At 42.0% G+C, this 20,775-nt stretch overlaps 1 protein-coding gene across 1 annotated transcript in view; it reads right to left on the reverse strand.

The window, feature by feature from the left end:
- Nucleotides 1-20,047, reverse strand: part of LOC124789452 (ectonucleotide pyrophosphatase/phosphodiesterase family member 5-like) — a 38,252-nt gene extending 18,205 nt beyond the window's left edge. The window contains exons 1-3 of the mRNA XM_047256814.1: nt 18,971-20,047; nt 18,418-18,877; nt 17,959-18,150 (exon numbers count right to left, since the gene is read on the reverse strand). Coding sequence (XP_047112770.1) covers nt 17,959-18,150; nt 18,418-18,877; nt 18,971-19,339 — 1,021 coding nt within the window. The 5' untranslated portion in view covers nt 19,340-20,047. The remainder of the gene's footprint in view (nt 1-17,958; nt 18,151-18,417; nt 18,878-18,970) is intronic.
- Nucleotides 20,048-20,775: the final 728 nt, after the last annotated feature.

Consider the following 20,775-nt stretch of genomic DNA (forward strand, 5'->3'; position numbering starts at 1 on the left):
GTTAGTAGGAAGGCAAAGAGTATGCGGTACACAAATAGAATAGCTAATTCACACGGGATAAAATTAAAACCATATGGTCAGTTGTGAAGGAAGTGTCTGGTCAGCAGCACAAGATCGAACAATATAAAGTCAGTTCGTAGTAAAAATATTTCTGTTACTGATAAATCAGATATATGTACAGTATTTATCAATCTTCTTTGAGCATTGCTGTTGAATTACACAAAAATTTTGTTGATACAGGGAATCAAATTACACTCTTGGCAAATGCCTTTCTGAGATTGATGATCAGAAATACTCCTCTGTGACACAGACAAGGGGGAGATTGAGTCAATAATTAAATCACTGAAGACTAAGGGACCCTTCTTGGATATGGTGGAGTGCCTAGCAGAAATATTAAAGTACTGTGCTGCACATGCTAGCCCTGTATTTAGTCATATTTGTAATTTTTTCCTTTAGGGATGGTCAATTTCCCTGAACGATTAAAGTACTCAGTAGTAAATCCACTTTATAAAAAGGGAGAAAGGGATAATGCAGACAATTTTAGACCTATCTCTATGCCATCAGTGTTTGCTAAAGTTATTGAAAAGGCTGTGTAAGTAAGGATAATTGATCATTTTATGTCGCATAATTTGCTATCAAATGTACAGTTCGGCTTTAGAAGTCGTTTAAACAACAGAAAATGCTATATTCTCTCTTCTCTGTGAGGTAGTGGATGAGTTAAAAGATTTCGAACGCTAGGCATATTTTTTGATTTAATTAAGGCGTCTGATTGTGTTGATCACAAAACATTGCTCCAGAAATTGGACCATTACAGAATAGGAGTAGCTCACAATTGGGTTGACCTCTTACTTTAGCAACAGACAGCAAAAGGTAATTGTTCACAGTGTTTAGAATGGCTGTGATGTGGGGTCTGAGTGGGGTATAGTCAAATGGGGAGGGGGGGGGGGGGGGGTGCCCCAGGGATCAGTGTTGGGGCCACTCCCGCTCCTTATTTGTATAAATAATATGCCTTCTAGTATTACAGGTAACTCTAAAATATTTCTGTTTGGTTGGTAGTAAAGGATGTTGTGTGGCAACACTGGCTCGGTTTTCAAATATTGCAATTCATGATCTAAGTTCATGGCCTGTAGAAAATTAACTAATGCTAAAATCACAGTAAGACTCAGATTTTACAGTTTCTAACACACAATTCAACAAAACACTGACATTTTAATTTCAAAGAATGGGCTCATGATTAGTGAAACTGAACATGTCAAATTTCTATGTGTTCAAATATAGTTAACTGTCATGGAAAGCCCATGTTCAGGATCTTGTTCAAAGACTTAATGCTGCCATTTTTACTATTTGCACGGTATCTGAAGTAACTGATCGTTCAACACGAAAATTAGTCTACTTTGCTTATTTTCATTTGCTTATGTCGTATGGTATTATATTTTGGGGTAACTCTTCCCATTCTAAAAGGATATTTTTGGTTCAGAAACAGCGTGGTTCGGGCAATCAGTGGTGTAAGTTCACAAACCTCTTGTTGACCCCTGTTCATGAGTCTGGGTATTTTGACGTTGGCCTCTCTCTCTCTCTCTCTCTCTCTCTCTCTCTCTCTCTCTCTACACACACACACACACACACACACACACACACACACACACACACACACACACACACACACACACACACCCCTTACTGTCATTTCTTGTTAACAATATTAGCTTATTCCCAAGAATAAGCAGCTTTCACTCACTTAATACTCGGCAGAAATCAAACCTGCAGTTGGATCAGACTTCCTTAACTCTCGTGCTGAAAGGTGTGCAGTATACTGCTGCATCCATTTTCAATAAGCTATCACAAGAATTCAAAAATCCTAGCAGTAATCCACACACTTTCAAATCGAAACTGGAGAGTTTCCTCATGGGTGACTCCTATTCTGTCGAGGAGTTCCTTGAAAAATTAAGTCGATTCTTGTTGTATTCGTTTATTGTTTTTTACTTAAACTTATGACTCGGCATTTTTTCAGGTTCATAAACATTTTATTTTTATCTGTCATTTCTTTTATGTTGTAATTTCATGTACTGATGCATTCCATGACCTTTAAGATTTTCTCCTCACTTTGGGTCCCATGGAAATTGACATGTAAATAAATAAATAAAATAAAACACTCGCTAACAACAGTGTTATCTTTGACGCATGCGCATCTGCTTCACAGTGTAAAATGCCTTCAAAAATCTTCATTTTGAGAATGCCTGGTAGCTTGTCAGCAGAAATATCAGTACATGAATTAATAATATCCTTGATGCACTCCCAAAAAATGATGGAATAAATGTTCATATTGCAGACAAGTCTGAAGGCAAACTTATTCACAAATTGCCTCTAATATTGCCCATGAAAGACAACAATAGTCATTACACAATGTTGATCGATACCAGACTTCCAAGGAGATGTGGGTCATTTACATATCGGGCACAGACTTGTTACATAGTTGTTGCTCACATAGTAGCTCGCACGGGACTGAGTATTTTTTGGGTGGCATATAAAGACTAGCATATGAACATATTATGATTTCAGAAACCACATTTGTTTGAAAAAACTGCTGGGTTAGAATTTACTAATTTGACTGAGCTATACATTCATGCAACACTTTTGTTTACATAATAAATGATTAGCTTATACATTAAAAGTGATGACAGTATAAAGTATTGTGTCTGTGCTGGGAGTTATCTAGTTATCAGCATGACAGCCACATCTGCAGAGGGTCTCACTGAACCTTTGCAAATCAAAATTCCTCTCCTTTCCTGGTCCAGTAACAATGTCTCTGATCTTACATTCCCAGTCATCCATCACATCCAATGACTGGCTTCCCTCACAACTCAATACCACTCAGGGCTGGAGCAACTGAATCACATTCTCCATCAAGGCTTCGACTACCCTTCACTGTGCCCGGGGAAATGAGAAATATCCTTCCTACTATAGTCTCTACCCCCTTCCACAGTAGTATCCCGCCGCCCACCCAAACTACAAATTTATTTGTCCATCCCTACTCCAACCTTCCTCCCCAGTCCCTTTCCCCTAAGGTTCACATCCCTGGTTGGTCGGTTGGGGAAGTGAAAGGAGCTAATCTGCAAGATCATCAGTCCCTCCCTCCGTTAAATGGCAAACCAGGAATGGTTGTCAAAGAAAGGGAGTGAAAGGCAAATCCAGGAAATCATACGTGTAACTAAGTAACTCACACACACACACACACACACACACACACACACACACACACACACACACACACCAACCGCACGCGTACGCAGGCACGCACATGCGCTAGGGGGAGGGGGAGAGGGGAGAAGAAATAAAAGCCCAGACAAGTCGTTAAAAGGTCAGTCAAGCAAGACATTAAAATCAAGAAAACAAAAAAGAATAAAGAATAAAAAATGTGGAATGGGTAGAAGGCCAGGCTGGGCCACTGAGCACAGACCAACAAGGGGGCCCCTTTGCGGGGGGGGGGGGGGGGGGGGGGGGCAGGGGGGGGGCGAGGGTAGGGGTGTCCCACTTACCCCTCTGGTGATCAATGAGGCCAAAAACCCCTACCTTATAGGGATGAATAGAAACCACCTTTGCAGGCAAACAATGCCAGATCAGCCACTTTGGCTTAGTCTGCTATCATCAGAGGTAGCGTGTCAGGAAAATTAAGACCACCTCAAAGCAGTAAAAAAAATTAGGACAGTCTATCAGTTAGTGGGCACCATCAGTGGGCTCCACATCCGCATGTTGGAGAACATGGCCATGAGCCAGCCAAATGTGGCCAATGCAGGGGTCGACAGAGGACATTGGATTCCCCTGCAAGTAGCACACAGGTGAGAGACTGTGAATGTGGTGATGGTCTCCTTAGCTGCCCTCAGTTTGGGGAGATCAGAACAGAGCATTCCAGGTTCCAGACTTCCAGTAATCGATCTCGTATAAATGATCAAATGTCCGGTTCTGGAACCCCCATTTCAAGAGTCAGCATCTTTGTGATCAGCTTGACTAAGCTCATTCATTTCTCGAAATCCCAAACTGACTGGGGTTCTAAACAAAAACGACTGGCCATCCAGCTTGAACGAAGGTCAGAGACAAGATCCTGGATAGCCGTAACCAGTGGCTGAGGAGAGCTGCACTTGGTCTACAGTCTGGCAAAGGGAGTCACTAAAGATTAGGATACTCTTGTCAGAGAAAGAATGAATGTGGCTTTTTAAGTGCTAGTGTAATGGCCATCAATGCACCAGCAAGGACACTGCAGCCAAGGGGCAGTGAGTGGAGTTTACTGCACCGTGCATATGTGTATGCAAAGCTTGTTCATCTGTCACTTGTTGATCCATCAGTGAATACCACTTCCAAACCTGGATACATTTCATGAGCAGCCAAGAACAGGCAGTGAAAAACCATGGTGTCAATGGAAAACTTTCGGACCAAAGGAGACTTCCAAGACAAATCCGAGGCTGGGACACAATCCACGAGGGCAGATCTGATGTCTCCCTGATCTGAAATGACAGTTGAAGAAGTTGCAGTTTCGAACAGACCCTGTATGCATGCAGCAATTTTAAGCCTAGTTCTGGGTCGCTGTTGTGGGAGGTGGAGCTCCCTTTCAGGGAAAAGGGCACAGTAGTTGGGATGTTTAGGGAAGCTTACGAACGCATATAGCATAACTCAGCAGCTGTTGTCGCATCTAATAGGTAATGGAGGGACTCTAGCCTTGACTAAAATGTTTCTCCAGGGCTAACTCGGAAGGGTCCTGTCGTAAGTCAGACCCCCACAATGATGAATGGGGCCCAGTATCCACAGTGCTGAGGGTGATGCTGAACCATATGCTAGACTCCCCACAATTGAGACAGAACAGAATCAGGGCTTCATAGAGCCACAGTCTGCCTCCATAGCGCAGCAGTAGCATTACCACCTACCATGCAAGGGGGCCCCGGGTTCGATTCCTGCAGGGGACTGGGTGTTGTGTGAATGCACTTATCTTTTACTACCTGCCTCCTGGAGCCATATAATGCTCCATTCAGTGAATTGGAACTCTTCAGTGCCTTAGCCTATTGTCCTGATACTGCCCCAGGACCAGATTGCATCCACAACCAAATGCCTGGAACCTCTCTCAGTGGATTGTCAGTGTCACATTCTTGCCCTCTTTAATCAAGTCTGGAATGAGGTTGAGTTCCCATCTCAATGGCAAGAAAGCCAGTACTGAAACTGGGTAAGAACCCCCTAAGTTACCCAGCCAGACTTGCCAACATTCTCAGTAAGTTGCTCAAATGCAGGGATGAGCAAGCGGCTGTGTTCGCTCATTGAGTCTTTGAGCCTTTTGGCTGCATCTCAGGGTAGTTTTCGCAAAAGCTGCTCCACTGCTGATAATTTGGTTCACATGAGGTCCACCATCTGGGTGGCCTTCGCATGTTTTCAGCACCACATCACTATCTTTTCTGATGTACAGAAGTCTTATGACATGACATGGTGTCACCACATCATTATGATGTTAAGTAGGGTCTCTGGGGTAGATTACAGATTTTTGTCAAGAATTTCCTGTTGCTCCATACATTCCTGGGTTCAAGTGGGCACTTCCTCAGTACACCCAATTTCCAAGAGAATGGGGTCCCTCAGGGCTCTGTACTGAGCGTCCGCCCTCTTTTCTGGTTGCCATCAATGGTCAAGTGGCAGTTGTGAGGTCTTTGGTATCGCCCTCCTTATATGGCGACGATTTTTGCTTTTACTATTACTCCTCTTGTATGGGAGTTGCTGAGGTGCTGCCTAAAGGACATCATATGAAAGATGCAGTCATGGGCTCTCACCCATGGCTTTCGGTTTCCAGTCACCAAGATTCATATTGTACACTTCCATTGCCTCCTACTGCCCACCCTCAACCAGAGCCGCTGTTTAATGAGTCGAAAGGTGTGGATGATAGTTCTAAGATGCAGAGGTGAGAGCATAATCCTCAGAAAAATGTTTGGCAACAGAGTGGGGATCACTACAAATGGCACCATGTACAGAAATACTTCATACACCTGCACGGACTGGACGCCATAGAGGTGTCTGATCTCTACCCATACCTGTTATGTAGAGGTACATGATCCAATGGTGGAAACTTATCATTTTATGAGCTAGCATGTGCGGGCGCAGAGCTGTTTAAAGGCAGTGAGGTGTTTCAGTAAAGGGTGCCACTTATGGTGTTGGAGAGCCAGCCTATGATCTCTAATGGCTGCAGTGATCTCTGGGGTCCACCAGAGTACCGTATTCTAAGGGGGGGTCGGGGGGGGGGGGGGGGGAGAGGGGGATCCCGAGAAGAGGGGAATGACTTGACTGGCTGCCAAAAGAATGGCTGCCGTCATAAGCTGAGCAGCCACATTGCTAACAGTTTGTGATGGGGATCTTATGATGACAACAGAGATGAACCCATTCCAGTCAGAATAGCTGAGAACCCATCTGTTTAGGCGTCCAGGGGGGGCAATGCTGTGGGAGGGACAGGAAAATCGGGAAGTGGTCACTCTACACACAGGTCATCATCGACCCTCCAGCGAATAGATAGTAAGTTCCAATGTGCTGTGCTTACGTGTGTGGAGACACCTGAGTTCAGGAGGAAAAGACTGAGCTGTGCCAGTAAAATTTTGATGTCTTTACCACGGCCAGCGACCATAGTACCATCCCATAAAAGGATTATGGGCACTGAAGTCGACCTAGACTAGGAAAGGTGGGGGCAGCTGAGAGAGCAATGTAGATATTTACATCCGAAGACATGACATCATTGGTAGCGAGATAAACATTACAGATGGTAAAATCTTGATGTGCCCTTACCCAAACAACCACAGCCTCCAAAGGTGTATCAAGAGGCACACGGTCACTGTACACAGAGTGCAGCACATACATACAAACTCTACTCAATATTCTCTCATAGTAGGTACAATTCTTAAAATAAGTTCAGCAGCCACAAAGGGCAGAGGTTCAAACTTGCTGGAAACCCCAGTTCCTGAATGGCAACACAGAATGGAGGGTAAGGGTTTAAAAGTTACTGTAGCTCAGCCACGTGGTGGAAAAAGTGGGTTGCATTTCCACGGGGGGATCAGACTGAATACTGTGGGGGATGAAGCAACCAGGGGAGTGGGAGAAAAGGGGGGGGGGGGCAGGTTATGACGCAGGGTCATGTGCTGCCTCCAGTTGAGACGTCAGGGGACCCACAGACATACATTTTGCGGCACATTTCCTGAGGAGATCTGGTGTCTCAGGGGCCACGGAGATCTCCTCCTCAGGAACAGAAGGAATACCTGCAGAGTCCGGTGGCATGAGGGCCACCGGAGTTTCCTTCATCTCAGAGGTCTTCCTTTTATCCTGCTCTTCCTTCTCCTTAGAACACGAGGACTAGGCAATTGTCCCTGAATTGGTTTTCAGGGCCAGAAGAAGAACAGCCAGCAGCCTGTAGTTCCTTCAGCCAACAGCTGGTGTCTGGCTGTGGACCAGCAGGAACCATGGAAGGAAGAGACCCCAGGGACCTCTTCCTAGCTAGAGAAGCTGGAGGGGGATGAGGCACCTTCGGCTAGGGGATGGGGACTGGTGGGGACCCAATGCTCCCAAAGTGGGTGTTGTGGGAGCACCAGAAGGGCCCCTAATCACCTGGGGGCAGGTATCAGCAGGCAGCTCTGATGGGCCATTGTAAAAGGCACAAAAGCACCATCAACAGAACTGCAGCACAAGATTGTGTAATTTGTATGGGATTAAGATGCTCATACTTTTTTCTGGCCTCTTGGTATGCGAGATTGTCCGGGGATTTTTCTTCATACATTTAAAAATTGAGCAATATGGTGGGCAGGGGGTAAGTAACTTGCCACTGTTTACACAGATGGTGGGAGGGGCACAAGGAACTGCTCTCTCCCCAGATGTGGTTGTTACATATTAAGCAGAAAGCGCTTGCTCGCACAAGAAAGGTGTTGCATCAACTGAATGTTAACAGCATCTGGCCCTGGGGTGCAGGATTGGGATGAAGTGAGGGCGTAATATAGCTCCCTCGTAGTAAAGGCAGCATTGTAGCACTCACGAGTTCTAAGAAGAGAAAGCTATTGCACGAGCCTCCTCTGCTCATTTCCAATGGTGGGAGGCAGGACGATAGTGGGGAGGAGCTCGAAATCTTCGCAACAAACGGCGGCCCAAGGTGTTGAAGATAGCAATAGGGTCCCACAGTGACATCATCTGCTACTATCAGGCTTGCAAATTGAGGATGGAGGTTGGCCCACAGGACAGAAGAGGGAGTGGAACTGTTAAAAGAAGTGGCGAGTGAAATCCAGCTAGCTTTTTGCTATCCTGAAGAACGTGACGACACTACACGTGCGTCTGTTTATAGTGAATGCAGTTTGCCCATCATAGGATGACAGTTAAAAATGCAGAGAGCATGTCTCTGCTCACGAATCGAGTCAAGGCATGGCTTAGTCTAGCAAGCGATCGGGTCATGGCATGGTGAAGAGGAAGTGCGAGGAACGGAACATTTCTGCAGCGATAAGGATAACATTTGTAAGATACTCCACTTGGTTATCACAACTGTGGCAAAATCTTGTTGTCGAAGTTCGCCAGGGGAGGAGTAAATCCTCCAGTCGCCTATGGTTAGCTGCCATTTGGGTGTGCATGGAGGTTGGGGTAAGAGCCAGGAAACGGATAGCACAAGGGAAATGGTCACTCAAGTATGTGTCAGAGAAAACAGACGGACCATTCAAGATAATGAGAAAGCTGTGCAGTGCAGAAGGATAGGTCCAAAATGGGAACAGGTGCGCGAGGAGTCTGGAAGGAACATGGGTGCTCCTGTGTTAAGGCAGAAGAGGTTAAGTTGATTAAGAAGGTAAGCTAAGAGGGCACCTCTCAGACAGGGTCCTGAAAGAAGCCCAAAGCAGATGGTGCACATTAAAGTCACCGAGCAGCAGAAAGGGGGTAGGGTAATTGCCCAATAAGCTGGAGGAAGTCTACCCTGGTAACATGTGACGGAAGGGTGTAAACAGTACAAGGGAAAAAGGTCAAGTGAGGAAGGAAAGGGTGAACTGCAATAGCTTGAAGACGGGGTAACCAGGGAGATGGGTTGACTATGAACGTCATCCCATATGGGTAACATGACTCCCCCATGAGATGGGATGCTAACCTCAGTGGAAGGTCAAAATGGGGTGAGAAGAAATGTGAAAGCTCAAAGTGGTCGTGAGGACACAATTTTGTTTCCTGAAGGCAGAGTACAAGTGGACGCAGGTACTTGATGATACCCCCTTCAAGAACGGATGGTTATCATGCTGGGTTTTTGGCATCCTACAACAACAGGATGGAAGGCCACAGAGACAGAGCAGACACCACAGTGGGCGACTTTTCCTGAACGACATGCACTTCTGTAAAATTTGGGGAAGATGGCTGGTCAAACCCAATAATTGGGATGATATAATCATTAATGGAACTGAAACTAGAATCAAGACCAAAACCGGGAACCAAGTCCAGGCAGGGTCTGCTCTGTAAGGACCATCCAAAGGACAGTCAGAGAGGTAAGAGATAGTCAAAGTGTGTGTTTGCAGCACAGAAAGAGGAACTAGTGCTGCAAAGATTGGGACCCGTGGTACCCCAAGCACATACTCACCAAAGAGTGGTGAGCCCCCTGGGGATCATATCCCTGCAGAAGACCAAGATGCAAGACCTGTCCCTTACATCCTTCCACTTCCACCTACTCTGGCCATGTCAGTCATTTTCTAACTCTGCAAATGCAAGGCCACCTATGAAAGCAGCAATGTAGTCTGCCAACTTAGCTGCAAATACTGTGCAGCATTATAGGTGAGCGTAGCCACTAACAAACTGTCCATTCTGCACGAATGGCCCACCACCAAATTGTGGCCAAGAGGACAACTGAGCATGCTGTGTCAACACCATGAGCCTGAGTTCAGTGACTGTCCATGCCATCTCAATTCTTCACATCAACATCAGCTTTTCAGAATAGTGTAGGTGAGAATTTTCCAGTGGAACACATCCTTTGTTCTTACAACCCCCAAGGCCTCAGTCCCCTCCAGTCCCTGCCCCCCCCCCCCCCCCCCCCCCACCTCTGTCCCCTATCCCTGTTCCCACATTGACCCCACATGTACCTTCTGTATTCACTTGGCTCACCTTTCCCTATCTCTGTTTCCCCCCTCGCAGCCCATCGTACTGTCCCTGCTATGTTTCTGTATAGTCTTCCAAGGAGCACTACAGCATTTCTCTCCCTCTGCTACCCTGCTATCTCTCCCCCTCCCCATCTCTTCTGCACCTCCCATACCAACCAAACTGAAATCTCTATTCATCGCAGCAGCGCCACTGTGCCCTCGGATGACAGAGTATATATGTTAGAAGGGCTAATTTAGAGGACAAAATGTCCCCAACCAGACAGAGGGTATCAATCTCTAACACAAATATGCACTCTGTGATTTAAGAACCTTCTACAATTTAGAACCAAGACAACAAGAAGTCTACCACTCATTTTCAAGTTCCTGATGTTTAACTAGTCAGGAAAATGCCCAATCTCCTGCACTGTATGTAAAAAGTTTGTGGAATATTCTCAATGAGTAATTTTTTGTGACCCAGAGTTGCGTACAGTGAGGGAAATGGTTTCCGTATGGAGTAATGTAGTCTACGGAGTTTCCCAGATTTCAGTTTTTAGCACATTTCTTCTCTCTGTATACATCAATGATATTTCTTCTGTGTTACATTTTTAAAACTGTCCCTTATATGATGATGTCAGAACTAAGAATATCACACCTGCCATATTGGGAATGAATTATCACCTTTGTGCAGTATTAAGATGGGCGACACCCGAGTCTCAAACTAAATACTATCAAATCAATGTTGATCTTTATATTAGAATGAAAGTTGAGTTCATCAGCAAACAGTTCCATAAAACAGTCCCTTCTGAACTATTTGATGTACTCTATTATCCAAAATTTAGAAACTATACTACAGCAAAATCTAGTCCAGTGATTAGTTCTATTCCACAAAAAATACCAGAAACGACAGCTGATTAGCACTAGCCATGAATGATTTTGTAAGATATACATGGACCAGTCCGTTATTTAATCTTGTTAATCCTTTTATGACACTGCTTAAGACCATTCGGATAACACAGGTAAAAAGACACATGCTTTTCTGGAAGATAATTCATTCCTGGATCCAGATCCAATTTCATAATTTCTATATCGAGCTCAGTTTCCATATAATACTGGTTTCTGTAAATGCTTATGTCAGCCTATGTATTATATCATAGTGTCACTCAAAAGAACAACAAAAGAATCTGTGCGGTACACAAATTAATCAAAGAAATGAGCAACCTAATAATAGTTTCTTCTCAGTTTCCTGCAATACTTTGCATCAGAAAGGTCCAGCAGTAGTCGGACAACATAGCAGTCCTCCAATTGCCTTGGCAATGCTTTTCCATTTGAGAATGTCTTGGTGGAACTGTTCTCAATTAGTGGCACCAAGGTCATCCAGGAAGAAGTCCAAATGGCCATTCAAGAAATGTATCTTCAGTGACGTGACGGTGGGCCCACTTTTTTTCTTCATTTGTTGTCCTCGGTGTCGACGTACTGCATTGTGATACTGGCTGAAAAATGGGGTGTGAAAGTACAACACTGACTACTTTAAATAATGTAGCCAACTGGTGCACAGTTGTGTTTCACTGTAGTTTACTTTCACTGTTCACAACCTCCCAACAATACACAGTTATATCGCCAGTGCACTACTGTTTTAACATTCCATAAGCCTCATTAACAGTTTGCAGGCAAACCTCCACATACTGCTACATAGTTTACTACTTAATATCTAAGAGCAGTAAAAGCCTAACCACAAAGTTCACAGTTCTTGAAGAATAGAAAGGTACATATGGAGCAGACACTGTCATTGTTTTAACACACGACCTAATTGCGTTACACTTATTTCGTGATTGCATTGTTGTTGATCTAACCAATTCAGGTTCCTCATCTGAAACAAACATGGTCGTGGACTGACTGTCTCACGACCAAAAATTGGGCCCTTATATTTCCTCACAATAATAGGTACTGAAACTACACATTGTTTTAACTTCAATTTACAGAAATTACAATTAAAACTTAACTCATTAAATTAACAGAATACATTGAAAAATTGGTTCTTTTTAACAGTTTCTTCTACTACGAGGGTTAAGCCAAATTATTTGTTTAAATGATGAAATTAACATACACAGTTACATAAACAATACTTTTGACAAAACTATTAATTACTTTGGAATTAATGAAGGGCTGGCTTTGCTAACATGTTTTTGAATCTCCGCTTTTCTTTTCTTTTCTTGGGACCTTTATCCCGCTTCAATGCAGGGTCAGCCGTGTTACTATTGAGTTGGCAGTGTTAGTTACAGATGGTGGCCGGATGCCCTTCCTGCTGCCACCCCCGAACCCCCCAGTACGGAATTAGTGTACCCCAGCTGTCTGCGTCTAGTGTAAGCCATGTAAACGTGCGAACCTTTTCAAATCCCTGCGAGTTGTGTAACTGAGGTGGAATGTGGAGACCAGCCCAGTATTCACCTAGTGGGATGTGGAAAACTGCCTAAAAACTACATTCAGGCAGGCCGGCAAACCAGCACCCATCATTAATCTGCCAGGTGGATTTGATCCTGAGCCGGTGCGCCTACCCGAGTCCAGGAGGCAGCGCATTAGCGCTCTCGGCTAACCTGGCGGGTTTGCTAACAAGTTTTCAAATAGAGCCAAATAAATATTCCCGCCGGGGTCAGGGAATTTATCTACCTCATGATGACTGGGTGTTGTGTGTTCTTCATCATCATTGACTCGCAAGTCGCCAAAGTGGTGTCAACTAAAAAAGGACTTGCAATACGGCGGCCGAACTTCCCAGCTTGGGGCCTCCTGGTCAACAATGCCATACAATCATTTCATTTCACTTAAAGAATGCTATTTTTTCGCCTCCCAAATGTTTATAATTAGTACATAATTTATATTTGTTTACAAGTGAACAATAGAATTTAAGTTACGAAACAATTACTGATTTCACCCTATAACAAAAGATACTAACTAGGAACAGTCAAAATAAATTATAAAATCAATTTACATACATAAAACTAAGCACAAAATTAGATCTGTGTTATATTCTTTAAAACTGGGGACCAACGTTTCTCTTTTATGAAAATGCAGATTATACTCGTGTATGTTAATGGTAATTAGTCAGAAATGAAAAAATAAAAAAATGAATCTAAGGAGGCAAGTGGCAAAACAAGAGGGAAGTAAAAATATCCCAGCCTGCTTCGTCATGTGTTATGTCCCATAAGGTGGCATGATCTCACTTGTTCTTATACAGTGTCATGTGTTTTGTTCCTTATGGTTGCCTAAAAAGTTCTAAAAAAACACATGAAAAAGAGCCATGCCACTTTTTTAATATCGCTCAACAAATCAAGGAAATAATCATCAGCCATTAATTGCCTATTTCTCTACAAATATTCTTTCCTTAATTTTTACTTCACTGATCCTTGGCACTTTATGTTGTAAATGCATGAATCCATATGGGTGATTTGTCTGTGGCTGTACCAAGTTTTTGATAAGACTCAATTTAATACTCAGTGTAAGTAGATACACATTTTTCCAGTCAGGAGTCTTCACAACATTCATCTCTCCACACTATTTTTCCCCAGAATAGTGGTTTTTCCATCTCTGCTGTCACACTCTCATATAAAGCAGCAGAACTGTGTGTATCTGATCGGCAAACAGAGCGTAACTGCAGCAACATTGAGATCTCTATATATATGCAATTCGTATTGCTCTTACTGAATTCATGTGAACTAGCAGTTTAAAGTTCTTTCATGTCTCTTCCAAGTTAATTGTGTGAGCAATTGCAACAGAAGAGAATTTTCCCACTGTGGAAAAGTACGGTTTTCAGACTAAGTTTGCTGGAATCTATGAACGAGCACCAATCACTTACTTTGAAATCATGGCCAAGAGTCTCCATAATGGATTCAATGTCACCTTCCTTCAAGAAATATTCAGAAAAAGGAGCATGGCAGTCATGACAAAACTCATTTTTGCATCAGAAAAGATAAAATTATTTTGTTAAACGTGAAGCTAGAGTCTCAACCTGCTGCTTCAACAATTTTAAATCACAAATATGATCACCGAGATCTTCTTGCAAAAAAATATGTGGCTCAAGTGATTCAAAAGGCAAGTGAGATTTTCGGCCAGCATGCGTATCTTCTTCCCTGTCCTCTAGGTGTTTGTGACTGAATTCCTCTTCACTCACTGTCACGTTCTCAGGAGTCACTGGTACCAGCAGTCCTTCATTGTAACATATAGGTCTTAAAATAGATCATAAATTGGGATATTGCACAGATTTCTTCGTTTCAGAGATGATCCCAGCTATTTTTATGACTGAGAAATAACCATCTATTTTGTGATCTGTTAGTTCCCTCTAAATCATGGGACACCAAAGGACATGTGTGCAATCCTTTTAACCAGCCTTTCAGGAGTGTAAAACATGTGAAACAAATATGAGAGTGGGGTGTGGTGGCAACTTCATCTTTACCCACCAATCTTGCACCAAAAATAAAGTTCAAGGCATTTTTTTAACAAGATGCTTAAGTTTTCATTTCTGGGATTTCAGAGTTAACTCACCACAGATATAAAAAAAAGAATTTGGGTGTTTTGTACAGGTACGAGGCATTTCTTCTTCTGCATTCACACAAAAAAGCAAACCCTCACAAACTTACAGGCAACTCTGTTCACAAGGTCAGAGCTCTCTCACTACCGATACCAATGCATCAAACACAACATGATGCAAGGCAACGTCAGCACAACTCACCAGCCTCTTCCGTATCCTAGTGGTGAATATCTAATTGAGGATCACATTTTGAATTCCTTGTATATATTTTGATTGTTTACCAAAAATTACCTCCACAAAAGTAAATAAAAGAAAATCAATTCAGTAATCCTAAGACAACAATATGCAGCATTTTCAAGTTATGTCTTTGATAGAGGGTAGTGTATCTCATGAAAACTGAACCAGATAGGCGAAATCAGATTTTGTTTTCAAAATCACTAATCACAACTTAGCTAAGAATGCCATTCACATTCTTCGTGATAAAAATTTTGTTTTAGCACTGTCGTGTGTTTCTCATCCATTCTGCTGCCTTACAATACCTCTCTTTGCATATCAAATAGTCTCCAACATTCCATAGAAAGAATAAAAGGTCTGACATGTCCAAAAACTTGGTAGTACAGATGTATAACTAATTTTCCACATTTTAGTCACGCATTTGGAACAAGCCCCCCAATAATCTATGGCTTATCTGAAGCATGCTGATGCATTTGAAAGGAGATTAAAGCTTTTCCTATAATCATTGGCACAGTTTTACTACTATCCAAAATCAAACCAGCCTATTAAAAGTGCAAAAATCCTTCCAGCTTTCTTCATCAAGATGTCTCCCCCCCCCCCCCCCCCTTCCCAATCCACTTCTGTTGCTGAATGTACCTCATTATTTCTTGGTCCTTCTCACGCCAGTTCACTTATCCAGTTTTGATTCCCTCAGTACTGGTGCCATTCCCTCTTATTAGTATTTCATAAATACTGTTCGGCACAAATGGTATACAATGAATAATTTAACTAACACAAAGTTAATAGGACTGACATTACTGTAACATGTATACGTTCATTAATATACTAGTAAATATAATGCTGTCCTCAGGTCAAAGGTTGATCTGAACAATACAGTGCTTTACTGAACATTGTCCTACTGAAGGCGGTATGTCACTGCCTTATTTTGGCCACTGAAACGACTTCCAGCCAGTTATAGGAAGAACTCCAAACCATGTTGCAATTTTGCATTTTTCACAGTAACAACCATTGCAGAGGAAGGTTACAGTAAAAAATCTTAGAGCCAACTGGGAACTAAATCCGAGACCATTGGATTTGGAGTCTGATACTTATCTGTTATGCCATGTATCTATTATTACTTCACTAATCATCCTGCTAGAGTTTATTGGCAAAAACAATACTCATAAGTACATGGCAATTAAGATATATAACAAATTGTCTACACATGCCTCAAGCATGCGAATCCAAATGTTTAAGGAAAAGTTGCACAACTTCTTGTTAGGTAACCTACTCTATTCATTACAAGAATTTTTAGAAATGCCCTATATCAACTTAAAAATGTAACAATGTATTTTACTAAATTAATAGGTTAAGTGAAACGACGAAGTCTATTGCATGTAATAATGCTGAATAACTAATAAAGAATCTGAATCTGGATGTCTTTAGTAACTGGAAACCTCATGTTGGAACAGTGCAGAATCAAGTTGATCTCGTTGGTTCCCCTTCAGATTTCTTGCCCCACCATCATGTGTACCAATTCTATTTTACATGAACCAATTATATAATACACATGTTGAACAGAAAGGAAATACAGTGCTAACCTGACTACAGCAGATGCTGAAAGTGACCACCATTCATCTCTGGGCACTTTTGGCACAGGTCAGCATGTTGCTGAAGGTAGATCGAGGCTGGACTGCTGGAATTGCTGCAGTCTTATCCAAAATGTTCTGCTGCAGTTCTTTAAGACTATTAGGGTTGATATATCTTTGACTTGAGGGATCCTCACACAAAGTAATCATACACTGACAGATCTGGTGAACCGGGTGATCAGCTAGGGCCACAACCAGACTGATCTCTGCGAACAACTCCATCAGGTGTAAAGATTGTGTGAATGTGCTCCAAAGTTCAGTCGGCTGTATGGGCAGTTGCTCGATCCTTTTGAAAGTAACGATAGGTCTTTCCTACCCCCGTTAATGCTGCCATAAATTCACATCCAATTGTATCCACTCATTGGGGCCACTTTTATTTGGCCCACCCTGTATATACTGTATGTGTAAGTATATTTGACATGTCTTACACCATTACGTAAAATGGTCAAAGGACAAAACAATAAAAGAATACAGCAACGGGAAATGGGCTGCAGGCGCAGTTGTCAACAATAAATGCCATTACTTACTTTCTCCAACTACTATCAGTATACAAGCATGTGTTACTCTTTTACTTTTGGCTGCATTAAGTCCAGCATTACTTTTCTCTAAATACAGTTGTGCAGTACTTAGAACCTTGTCAACAGTACTGAGCAATCACAAGCTCACAGCAAAACGGTCCTTTGCTAGTAGACACTAATCACAATTACTAACCGACTCTTACTGTAGAATTTCTGATCTAATTTGCTTTCACACACACACACACACACACACACACACACAGTCCATGTCTACAATTGGGTAATATCTGTTGCCAGTTTATGATAAAATATGACCAGCTAATTCCCTTCCTGACAACTGCCTCTAATGACTCCATTGTCAACAGCACCCTAACTGTCTTTCGTGTAAAAAGGAATATTTGACATGACTTGTTGGCTTCGATCAATGACATAGCAAAAGTGACATACGGTGTAAACAAAATGGTGGTTGTAACGTGATATCAGTGCAAATGTTTTGAAATGGCCTAAGCTACAGATCAGTCTGACACCACAACCAAGTTTTTTTTAGTTTCACATTCATTCGCTTCACCAATTCACAACCAAGCTGTCAGCTTCCAATCTAAAACAGACCTTGAGCAAAGCTGCAGAGCAGTCTGTCACCACAGCCCTTTTTTTTTTTTTTTAACCAATTAACAACAAAACTGTGAATATACACACCGAAACCTGATGCCGCAGCAGCCATTACCCTTCTGTCACTGGTCAAACCTGATGACTCCTATCAAATATTCCTCCCAATCTTGTCTTTTTTCTGACTAACCATACCATGTAAAATACAATTGTGGGTAGACCACAGGACACAGAATCAACTGCTCATTATCACCATGACCATCAGCCATCTGACATGTACTGATCGATACTGGTGATCTAAACAATACCATGTATGGGGCTGGTCAACTATAAATATTATGCCTTTGAATGTCCTTACTTACCATTTCTTTGGTGACTATCCGGAACATACAAGACATCATCAAAAGCAAAACCTTCATCTGCAAGTAGCAACAGTGGTGGGGTTCTTTCATTATTGTAATGCCATCTTTCAAATAATTCATCTCTCTTGTAAACTGTGAAGTTTTCTACTTCTGAAGCAACTTTCAAAGCATTGTATACGTCTTCAAATTCACCTGTGGTAATAATAATCATAACAGACTCAGTTAATGTTAGAGTTAGAATATACAATAAGCTACACGTTACTTGCTCGCTATCCGAGAACAATAATAATGTTTTCACGAGAACAATAACACGAAAAAAGTGCAACACTGTCACTTCAAAAAACATATCAAAGCTATAATGTAAATGACATGTCATGTGTGATATGTACTCATAAATAATTAATTGTTAACTTTATTAAATCAAAATTAATAGCATTAAGCTGGGAAGCACACAGGTACCTTTTTTGGGAATTACATGCAGTGCCGGTGATGTGCTGGCTGTTAGATACTTTGTTTTGTTAACATAATGTGTCAAGTTGATTATTCTGTCTGCTGATACACTGTCCATGCCATGATCACTCAAAAGGAATACATTAAGCTTACTACTTAAGCCAGTAACAGCAATCTGGTCAAACAAATATTTAGTTATATTATCGCACCTCATAATCTGCTTTAACACCTCCGGTGACTCAGGACCAAATAAATGTGAATGGCTGTCAGGCTCTTCAAAATAGAGAAACACCAAGTTTGCTGGAGTGACAGGATCCATAAACCATTTTAACACTGCATCGACTCGATCTGTCCACGATACAGATGGTTTAAATGTAGTGAGAAATGTAGGGAGAACACCTTGATAGTCAAACTCTCCTCCTGGCCACATGTAAACCCCACTGCGATGGTTCAGTTTTTCATTTAGGCTCTATGAAAAAGGGAACATCAAATAAAGAATACAGGCTATCCATGCAGGTTGTTTTCTGCACAAGGAGTTGTATTACAATGTGATAAAGCTTACCCAAAGTGGAGTAACACTGTTTCCGAATTTCCACAGTTCTTCGCTGTATGAAATAACTTTGCCATATCTCTCATCATATAAACTACTTGCCATAACACCGTGTGAACTTGGAAATAAACCTGTGGCTATTGAGTGATGATTTGGAAACGTTTTTGTAATAAAAACATTGCGCATATATTGAGAGTGAACGCCTCTCTCATGAAGACTGTGTAGGGTTGGTGTTACGTTCTTATTTATGTAATCATATCGGAAACCATCAAATGACACCACTAACAAAAGGGGTTTAGTTGGAGAACCGTAAAAAACAGCAAACAGAGTAAAAATGCATATTAACAATATTGCTATGAATACAAACACAGTGTCGTACATGTCAGTCACACATCCAGATTGCCACAAAACGTATGATATGTAATCAAACTTCCCAGTCTTCTATTTTACATTATTCGAAAACAAATGACATAGTGTTTCGTCTCACAAAATCAGAAACGTATGATCAATCCAGCACCTACAGCAACTATAATACCCCTTTCGATGACTATGGTACAGCAGTCGTATTATACGTGGTATATTTTTAGAGCAAATAAAGAGTCACTGTTTTGTTTTTGATTACTAGGGTAATGTTAACATTTCAATACGTAATGACAATTATGAGGTCTGTACTGTGCACAAATTACCCAACACCAGCAGAAATTTTATGCAGGGCAAAGCCTGATTTCGTTAATAGGCTATATAGCTGTATGAAAAACACATATCAGACAAATCCTGAGTTATTGCTCCAAGTAAGTAAAGTATACGTAAATGAAATATGAAATGTAATTTCTCTCAGACAGATGTTTGAAGTGGCGCTGAGTTAGTTAGATCAGCGAAATCATACGGTCATATCCACTGGCGCCAATATTGAATTATTTCGGCAACATTAAATTATGAAGCCAAGTTCATACACGCCACCGAAGTATCGCAACGGCTAGCGGCAATCCGCATGTGTATATATGAACTCCCGGTTTTCAGTGGCGCAATTTAAGAGACGCAACTTTTGTCATTCCACAAAAAGTTCAACTTGGTTGTAATTTGTTACGCCAATTTCCTTCCACCAATGTTCCCTGATGGCTGTAACTCGAAACACGAGTATTGCGTCGCCGTTGTGGTGGGGTAATAGCTGCGTTGCTCCATTCGATTTTAGTGTGTTTACATTTTATTACTGAAAAAAGTCCAAGCCGGTGGCGGGAGGTACACTTTCGCAGCTTCTGCAAGTACAAGACCAACAGTTTAATTTCAATTTTCTGATGCAGTGCGTGTGCGTGTGTGTGTGCAACATTTGCAAACCAATGTTCTAGGCCTATTCCACAATCTTGAAAGATTTTTGGATAAATAAATAAACAAACTTAATATCTTACCAAAAAAAGCGATTCGTATGAATTTCGTGATTTCTGAGACCAGACACTGTATAAATTGTGCATTATATGCGGTAAAAAGCCCAGAAATGTGATGGGGTAGCTGTTCAAAAAATGGTTCAAATGGCTCTGATCACTATGGGACTTAACTTCTAATGTCATGAGTCCCCTAGAACTTAGAAGTACTTAAACCTAAGTAACCTAAGGACATCACACACATCCAGGCCCGAGGCAGGATTCGAACCTGCGACCGTAGCAGTCGCGCGGTTCCAGACTGTAGCGCCTAGAACCGCTCGGCCACCGTGGCCGGCTGGGCAGCAGTTAAACCAAAAATTAGTTATTAGAATTGCCTACATTAAAGTATACAATTAGATTCTTGGAAGAGTGACGTGCTTGCTGATGATATTTGCATGC

The sequence above is a fragment of the Schistocerca piceifrons genome, chromosome 3, assembly GCF_021461385.2.
Source record: "Schistocerca piceifrons isolate TAMUIC-IGC-003096 chromosome 3, iqSchPice1.1, whole genome shotgun sequence".
Taxonomy (NCBI): Eukaryota; Metazoa; Arthropoda; class Insecta; order Orthoptera; family Acrididae; genus Schistocerca; species Schistocerca piceifrons.